Source organism: Mytilus californianus, unplaced genomic scaffold (assembly GCF_021869535.1).
Source record: "Mytilus californianus isolate M0D057914Y unplaced genomic scaffold, xbMytCali1.0.p SCAF_7, whole genome shotgun sequence".
Taxonomy (NCBI): domain Eukaryota; kingdom Metazoa; phylum Mollusca; class Bivalvia; order Mytilida; family Mytilidae; genus Mytilus; species Mytilus californianus.
Window position 1 is genome coordinate 88,206,690 of NW_026262723.1, and position 9,600 is coordinate 88,216,289.

Below are 9,600 nucleotides of genomic sequence, written 5' to 3' on the forward strand. Positions count from 1 at the left end.
ACAAGTGAGAGGTTTAGCTAGCTATAAAACCAGGTTTAATCCATCATTTTCTAAATAAGGAAATGCCTAAACCGAGTCAGGAATATGACAGTTGTTTTCCATTCGTTTGATGTGTTTGAGCTTTTGATTTTGCCATTTTATAAAGGACTTTTCGTTTGGAATTTTCTTAGGAGTTCGTTTGTTTTTTATTTTTATTTTGCTTTTTGTATGAATGGTTCTTATCGGATAAGCTGCTTGCTAAAACTAAAAGAAAGTCACTGTATCTTTGGTATTGTATTTATTTCCATATAAAAACCATTATGAAAATTGTGTTCTTTTTATATATGATTTATAATTTTTAAGAATGTGACTTAAAAAGTTTGCATTATTTAGAATTTGTTCTCTTTTCTCGGAAAGGATGTTTCCGTTTGGATCAGTAAATGGCAATTTCAAATTATGGTCAATTTTTAAACTTCTACCATTTTTTCTTTTTAGATTGAAGCTTTCTTTTGGGGGAAAACGCGTCATAAGACGTTGTGACGTCAAATTTTACCAGGAAAAAGCAGCAATTGGAAAATGCTGGTGAATAAGTGAACGTTCATGTGACCTCGTTGTTTTAGATAATTTAACTTCTTCCCAAGCCTATGATTTGTAACGAGACGAGCACATACATCGGAGAATTTAATACACCCATCTAATTTAACAATATATACTGCATAGTATACTATTTAACGAAACTATTTGGTTTATATTTTTTGTTAAATCTTGAAAGCTATACATTTTGCCTACACCAAACGTTTTTTTTAAAATACTTTCAAAGTTGAGAAGTGATTGTGGTTTAATCACCGTTCGTTTAATTCATTAACGGTTATTCGAATGAAAGGTCTTGTTAGAAAAAAGTAAAATAACAAAAATACCGAACTCCAAGGAGAGCTCAAAACGGAAATTCCTTTAACAAATGGCCAAATCAAAAGATCAAACGAATGGAAAACAACTGTCATATTTCTGACTTAGTACCGGCATTTCCTTATGTAGAAAATAGTGGATTAAACTTGATTTATAGCTTGCTAAACTTATGACAGTCGCATATAATTCACTGGCTAGTTTCTTCGATTAAAGCTGGATCCAGGGGCACAATACACCTTATCGCTATTCCCGGCTGACCCGGCCGCTTGAACTTTTGACGTCAACAACAATCACTTTTCCATTGTGGCGTCAGATATTTTGTTTTATGACGTCAAAATTTTACGGGAACCTGTGTGATATATAATGGCGGACAAATAGCGATAAGGTGTATCATCAACTCGGCGCTCTCCATGTCGTCAAGCAAAGGGAAGCTGTACGTCTCCGTCTCACCATCACAAAACAAAGTGTACATATACTTACTACGCCTCACCTTTAGCCCTATAACTATATCATAATACCATTAGCTGGATCCATTAGGTTCGTCTATCTATCAAGTGCTGAGCTCTCTTACCAATAAGATTATCGGGATCGTCAGGTTCTGTTGTGTATGGAACGGCCCTACTACTACGTGTACCACCTTGTGTTCTCTGCCTTTCTTCTGCAAGTTTCTGAAACTTCTCTTTCTCTGCCTGCAGAGAAAAACTAGACAGGGGGTTAGCCTGGCCACTAACTTGTTGCACCGTTTGTCTTTCCCTCTCTCTCATATTCTGCCTGGTGCAGCACACACTTCAGACTGGCTGTCAGTTTCTCTGCACTAAGGGACTTACCACCTGCCATGACATTTATTTAAGGATCTTACCTGTGTTAGGAGTACATAATACATACCGCCAAAATGTTAACTGAATCTGTAAGGTTTTAACTCTCTGTCCACTGTGTAGGGAAGGTACCTGCCTGACAATCTCACCTGGTGTCTTCCACAAACCTCCTTCTTCCTGTAGCTTCTGTGTAAGTTCCGCTTTCTATGCCCGATAGCGCTGTTCCATGGCCTCTTTCTTATCTCTCTTCATGGCGAGTGCTTTCTGGCGTTGCTGGCGAATGTCTGCTAACCTCTCTACATACCTCTGGCGTTGTTCCCTGGGAGTTGAACGGCAAACGATTTAATGGCGTCTAAGGGCAAGACATTGGTCACGTGATAAAAGGTCAGAGTTTACCGTTTTTTTTGTAAACGTGTACACGTCGTGTTTTTTTTTTTACCTCGTATCGTCTTATTGTAACTCGTACATAAATAAAACTTAAAATGTTCAAATCTTGAGTGAAAACGCTTCATTATTTTGTATACTTATTTATGAAAGGTATTGTAAAAGTATTCTAAAACGACAATGGGAGTGGAAATTTTTTTCTGAAAATTTGCGTAGGTCTACGAAAAATCCCAAATTAGTCCTTAAATAGGTATGGTAACGTATAGAGGGGTATAAAATATGAAGTAAAACCATTTTCTTGTTCTTATTTTATTCATTATTGGTCCCAAATTTACCGGACACGCAATTGTGTCAGCTTATTTGTGGCGAAGTGGAGATCAAAGGGAAATAACTCGGTACACGCAACGTTCAGTAAAAAAGTAAATTCGAGTAAAAGTAATGATTGCAGTTATATTTTGGAGTTTCCTTAAATCGTTATTCCATATTTCATATTCATTCACATTTGTTACACAAAAATAGTCATGGAATGGTTGAATATTGCATTTTTTCATGTACTTCCAGGTTTATGAAAACTACCAACTTTATAAGAGAGAAATTGCTTTCCTCTGAAAGTGTGAAACGATATTTCTCAGCTCCAGACAATTTAATTTTCAAATGACAGGCTAGCAAATAACATATTTATAAAATGTAACTGCCAAAAGGGGAGAAATAACAAATATGCTAGAGATTTTGTGGTTGAATGCTTCTCTTAAAATTTGTAGACAGTATGTTAGCAAACTATCAGTTTGTTTTTTTCTTATGACCTGTGAAGAAAAGGGTACATGTTATTGCAACCATGTCATGTATGGTAGCCTTTTTCCTTAGGTAACAATAACAATAAAAAAATAAGATGAAAGCTGAACCTTAGAATTAATAATTGTTGAATTTTGACCAATAAATAAATGATTTCACATAAAAATAGAATATAAAAAAATTAATCAGGGTCAGATTAAGTATTTGACTTAAGATAAAAAAGATAAATATAAAACACGACCACCGGGTTTATTGGTGGATACACTGCAGTACCAGTGCAGCGCCCTCTAGCTATCCAACAAGAGAAAGGATTAATATCCAATTCGGCAGAACTCGTGTTACAATAGAAAAGCACTTTTCATTCCAATTTAATACAATTTATGTACAAACGGAAAATGTAGACAATATTTGCTTGAAAATTGTGAACATTGATATTGAAGCGATAAAAGATTATTTGACGTGAACAGAATTTTTACTTTTTTATTATACCTTTTTTAAGATTAGAAACTATATCAAATGTACAAGTTCTACTGCTGGCTTAAAATTAAGAAAAATCAAAAATCCAAAAGCCAGAAATGGATTTAAAACATTAAAAACTAAGCAAAAATAAAACTAAAGAAAAATCTGAAATGCAATATGGTATTATACAATTCACATTAATGTCAAAAGAAGTTTGTGAAATTTTTTCTTAAATTTGAATTAAAAAGTTCTACAAAAAATATAAAGTTTCAGCAAAAGCAGAGGGTTCTTTTGATTATTAATTGAATAATGAATAAAGTAAAAGAGGATCTGTTTATACAATGTTAATATGCTTTTTTGAAATTATATGTAAATGTTATTGTATTAGAATTTAATAAACGGATACAAATATAAGTAAACTTTACTGCAATTTTAAATTTAAACCAAATTATGTTGTTATTCAATATTGTTCTAAGAGGAAAATAAAAAAACAAAACAAAGCAGTAAATCATGAAATAATTAGAAGTTAAATGAACTAACAAATAAGTAAAAAATAAACTGACAAATATTCGTTTTCCTTATATCTCTCCAGCATCATAGTAATTCAACCTCGCAGTATACATCAAATGAAATATGCTGAAATAAATTAATAAGAAATAATAGATGAAAGAGTAAAAAGGGAGCAACTTGTACATGTACATGTATTTGGTGATATAAGTTCAACTTAATATACAGACAGACATAAACCAGAATACATCTGCCCTGTCACAACAGAGTGTATAATCAACAAATGATAATTCCTAGTCACTTACCAGTGACTTCACTTTAAATTATGTGATATTCATTTATCAAATACAATTACATGCAAATGGATTAAAGTAATTCTCTATGTAAATAAGCAACAACTCTGTTATAAAATTAGTATGTAACAGGAATAAGCAAATACTCTGTAATATAACTTACATGCAAATGGAATAAGCAACTATTATGTTAAAAGATTAATAGGAAAATAGCATAAGCAATACTATGTTGTGTGGTTTACATGCAATAAAAATAAACAAGTACTATGTTATATTGTAATACTAGTACACAAAAACTCTATGTTATATGGCGTAAGCAAAGGAAAAATTAATACTAATCTATACTATATAAGGAACACCCTGTAATCAGAATGATACAACTAAAAAGCACATTCACCTTAAAAGAAAAATTAAATGAGACTTATAATATATTTTAACCTGAAAATGTGTCAATGTTTAAACTTTGGTTATTAAAATCAGTTAAGTCTTTGAGGAAATGATTTATCTATTAGTTTTAAATACTGGCTTTGAATTAGCTGTTGGAAACTCCCAATACTCTTAGATGTATATATATATATGTAACGTGATGTCTTTGGTTTTGTAAATTGTTTTTGTGCTTGGTACCAATCAGGCAATCTGTTAAGTTAAGAAAATTAAGCAAAACACAACTCTCGAGGTGCTGAGGGTTCACAAACGTTCAACTTGCCACACGTTTTATGTGTCTGTTCCAAGTAAGGACACAGGAGACTGTTTGAATTGTTAAATAAATCAACCGATGTTTTTTTTTTTTTATGCCGAACTGCCAGTATGGGTTTCACTCATTATATTGAAGGTGACCTATAGTTGCTTACATCCACGTCATTTAAACATTGGTGGATGTCATAATGGCTATCATACCACATCTCCTCCTTATTCGCCCATTTTGATTTATCATACAACAGCTTCCCTGTTATCCAATTTAAAACATTGTACCTTGCATGTTGGATTGGACTGAAGTTCCAGGTACAGACAACCAATTGACAGTACATAAGCTGTTGACGTGTAGAGCAATGTCTCGCCTATTTTATTTTTTTATAGTAACATGCAAATGTTGAAATTTTAACATGTAAACTATTCAGCAAATTAATAGTCAATGAGCCAAATATCATTTACCATTTTTACTTATAGTAAGTGGTTCCTCTTAAACAGACATTATTATGAACTTAAACACATAAATTCAGCAAATGTTTGAGAGTCAATAGAATGAATGAGTGGACAATGCCGAAATATATTCACTGAAAAACAATGTGCCTGGCTAATACAACTGCACACAATATCATTGACTTCCCCACAAACTTTCAAGATTTAAACAAAGCTAACATGTAGAGCAGGATCTGCTTACCCTTCCAGAGCACCTGAGATCACCCTGATTTTTGGTGGGGTTCGTGCTGTTTAGTTTTCTATGTTGTGCTTTGTATACTGTTGTTTGCCTTTAGGTCCTTTACTTTTTTTCAGGATTCATCAGTTTATTTTCGACTTATGAGTTCTAATATCCCTTTGGTATCTTTTGTCCCTTTTTTCAAAGTCCACAGACCATGACAGAGGAAAAGTCAAAATAAGCTTTATAAACCGGGTTAAAGCGGGGGCGTCATTTAGGCATTAAAACATGTATGTTCGCTCTAAATATGCATGAAATACGTGCAACTGGACAATACGCAATCAACAGTCTAAAGTTAATTTATACAGTACCAATTAAATTTGTAATTACGGTAATCATTAACAACCGGCGTTGATCACATAATAATCATATTAATAAAAAAAAAATCTATAAAACCATTGCTAGTAATAATACATTTTTATTTTGCTATTCGAATCTGGAGTCTGTTTATTTGAAAACAGAAGTCTGTTATGTCATCTTTAACAGTGTAAAGCGTGCCTCGTCTAGGACACTTATCTATTCGTATCACTACACCTCTTCTCCAGAAACCGCTGCTAAAAACCGCAGTCCCTTTGTTCATAGCAGGATTGGTTCTGTAGTCAACTATATCTCCTTCATTATAAAACATGTAGCTGGTCATATCGTCCAGGGAGTTTTTACCAAACAATTCAACGGGATACATTTGTTCACTATCAAAATACTGCGTGATACCAGTGTTGAAAAATCCATGTGTGGACTGGTTCCCATTAATTTCCTATTAAGTTTAAATGAAACAAAAGTTAAAAAGTAAAACATTTGTTTGTTCATTTGTTTGTTTAATGAATCTTAAATATGTGTTTGCAAATTTTACTTGAAACAAAACTTAATATTTCAAAACCATTTTTAAATTAACGCAAAAATTAAGCTAACATGGAAACTTAATACACTACATGCATGTGTAAACAAATAATTTGAACAATTATTAAATGTTGGATATTTTTATTTTGTGGTTTTTTTTGTTTTTTTTTTTGAAGTATTTTGAATATTTTTTATAAAGAAATACCTGTAAATAGATCCTTTTGCTTGGACTTTCTGAGCTTATTAAAGATGGGGGTCTTCCAAATCTTTTTCTATACATTTCACTGTAGTAAGGGGAAGCTGTGTTATTTTGTACCACCTTAAAAAATACCATTCACACATATTTTAAATATACAAAATTATTCTATATTATGATAAATTTTGTTATATAAAATGTATATTAAGACGATCTGTTTTAAAAATAAAATTACAACTGAAATGTGGTTTAGAACCATGTAAAACATAAAAACACAAATTTCTTTGAAGACCATTTAGGTAAAATGACCAAAATTTGCATCTGGGTCGTTTTAATAACATTTCATTACAAACTGTACGGATTTATAAGCATCTTAATTATTGAATATGTATTTTATTTCACAAGAAAATGTTTACTACTGTCCAGTTGGAAATATTAAATCCGTACAATAATCAGTAAATGTTTAAAAAATAAAATGGAGATTGTTTATTGTAGGTTTTTATGTGTACCTGGTTTTCTTTTTCTTCCATTATTAATACTTGCCAGCTCTGCACGTTTTCACTTGTCAAAGTTATTTCCTACAAAAATATTAGTATTAAACATATTATTTCAAAATCAGTATTATTTATTGAGTATACCAATACAAATCAGTTCAGCATTAAAAACAAGCGTACTTAAACAATGTATTTTATTTTTTTTTATTGGCGTGGTTTAAAATTATACATGTAGTAATATAGGTCACAAACAGTGGTCATACAACTATTAAGCCAAAAACCTTTTTAAAGATTGAAATGCTCAATATATGATAACAGATGATTAGATCATTAAAAAGTAAAGTGAAAATGCACGAAAAAATCCATTATAATTAATTTCGTTATAGATAAAAAAAAAAAATTGTGTTTGTTTATATACTCGGGGTACACATACATGTACTATATTCTTTTTAGGTGCTTTATCTTCCATCATACAATCTTGTTGCGAGATAATTTGATTAGTTTGGTCTTCAGTTATATCCTTGGTAGGCGAGGCGATGTCATCGAGTAGTTGTTATGTTTCTAAAATTAAATTCTTATAAGTTACTTCTACAGACAATAATGGAATAATAATAGCATTGTACTCTTTAATTCACTAATTATTGTTGGCATTTATAAATATTTATCTTTTTTTCCTTTATGGTTTCCTGCAATTTAGAATACGGTTCGTGTTGGGTAGGTTTTTATCTATAGGATCCTACAGTTTTGACACAAAGAAGACAAAAGTAGTTATTGTGTATTTGTAATTTAAGAAGTAGTTTTAAAATGGTACAGCGTTATATACGTAAGGATGTATTATTCAATTAGGATTTAATAAAGGTTAGGGTTAGGTTAACGTTGATAATGGTTATAGGTTGGTTCAGTATTGGTTAAAATAAGCTATAAAATTAGTGAAGTAAATCTATATATATATATAAGTAATTATGTTTTGAAACCTTTGAGCAGCTTCCTGTAATGATTAAATTCACGGCTATTAAATGTAGTAAAACAAAAAGTTTGTAAAAAAGTAAGAAAAATATTCATAACTTACGGATACAACTATAAGGGAAAGCAATACATTTATAAAATAATTTAGTTTTTAAATTTGCTTTATCCAATCATCTGAAATTTAAATTATCTAAGCATGTACTATCAATAGCATATTAAGTTGAATACCTTCTAATGATATCTGGTCATCATTCTCATCAGTTGCCGTATCCATAATATTCTCCTGCTGATTATTTTCTGGTTTGATTTCACACTCATTTTCTACTTCGTCGTCAACATCTAGATGAGCGTTTCTCAAAAACAATCTTTCTTCTTCAGTTAAATTTTGGTATGGTATCTGAAATATACACAAGTTTATTATTATATTTCATAACTTAAGCTGTTCATTTTATTTCTGTTACGGTTAAGTTAATTATAGTTTTTCCTTCTGTCATAACGGCACCTTTTATAGTTTTGCGTCCTAAACATGCATGAAATATTTGTGACTGGACGTTAAGTAACCAACAATCAATTTATTATTTAGCAATGGTTTTTATTGCAATACGTTACCATACAAATAAACTGTTGACCTATCGCACCTTAAACAATGTTAAACAATTAAATTTTAAGATCTATGAAATATTTTTCTGTGTCTCTAAGATATAGGGAAGTTTAAAATTAAATACAAAATATGCAGTGTATTACATTATTACAATATAAAATTTATTTGAACACAGCTTAAAACATTTAAATTGTGTTGCAATCTGAATATCTTTATAATATTATTTTTATGAACGGTTTAATTGAAACATTAACATAAATTCCATAATTACAAACCTGTTCCTCCACCGGTGTAGCAAAATTTGGTCTTTTGAAATACATTTGATACGGAGTTAACGGCTTGGGTACTGAATTAACTCTGTTGTTGTAGGTATAGTAGAAATGTGGAAGTTCTTCAACCCAATCTTTTACAGTGCTCATTTTCACACGAAAAAAGGTTGTCATTGTCCTGTTAAATCTCTCTACTCTCCCTTTACTCTGCGGATGGTACGGTCTGCCATGTATTTGTTTTGACTTAAACTCCTCAACGACTCCTTCTAGATCCTTATTGGTGAATTCTTTACCATTATCCGATTGTAATATACGCGGTGCACCATAAAGGTAAATAAATTTTAAGACAATGTCAGCAATTTCCTTTGCCGTTTTGGTTTTTGTGGCACATCCAAACGCAAACCTGGAATAACAGTCTAGAATGTTGCAGACGTAATTATATCCTTTGTAACAAGGCATTTTCTTCAAGTCAATCTGCCACCGACTATTTGGGTAAGTGGCTGGAATTGGTTTTCTAGTCCTTGTTGTTTTAGGGACTTCAACAGCTGCATTACAGCTAGAGCAGTTAATTTCATTTTTGAATAGAATTTTTATACTCTCTCGTCCTACGGGAAAAACAGCATGTCTAATTGTCTCATAGATTGTATCATTTTTCCTGTGGTCTGTTTCGTGATTTATCTTTATT

General features: G+C 31.5%; 1 protein-coding gene across 1 annotated transcript; it reads right to left on the reverse strand.

Moving 5' to 3' along the window:
- Positions 1–5,970: 5,970 nt before the first annotated feature.
- Positions 5,971–8,132, reverse strand: LOC127709549 (uncharacterized). The gene is made up of 4 exons (XM_052215154.1): positions 7,513–8,132; positions 7,095–7,163; positions 6,595–6,708; positions 5,971–6,306 (listed from the first exon to the last, which is right to left on the reverse strand). Exons 1-4 carry the CDS (start codon positions 7,549–7,551, stop codon positions 5,971–5,973), a joined length of 558 nt encoding a protein of 185 aa, XP_052071114.1. The 5' UTR covers positions 7,552–8,132.
- Positions 8,133–9,600: the final 1,468 nt, after the last annotated feature.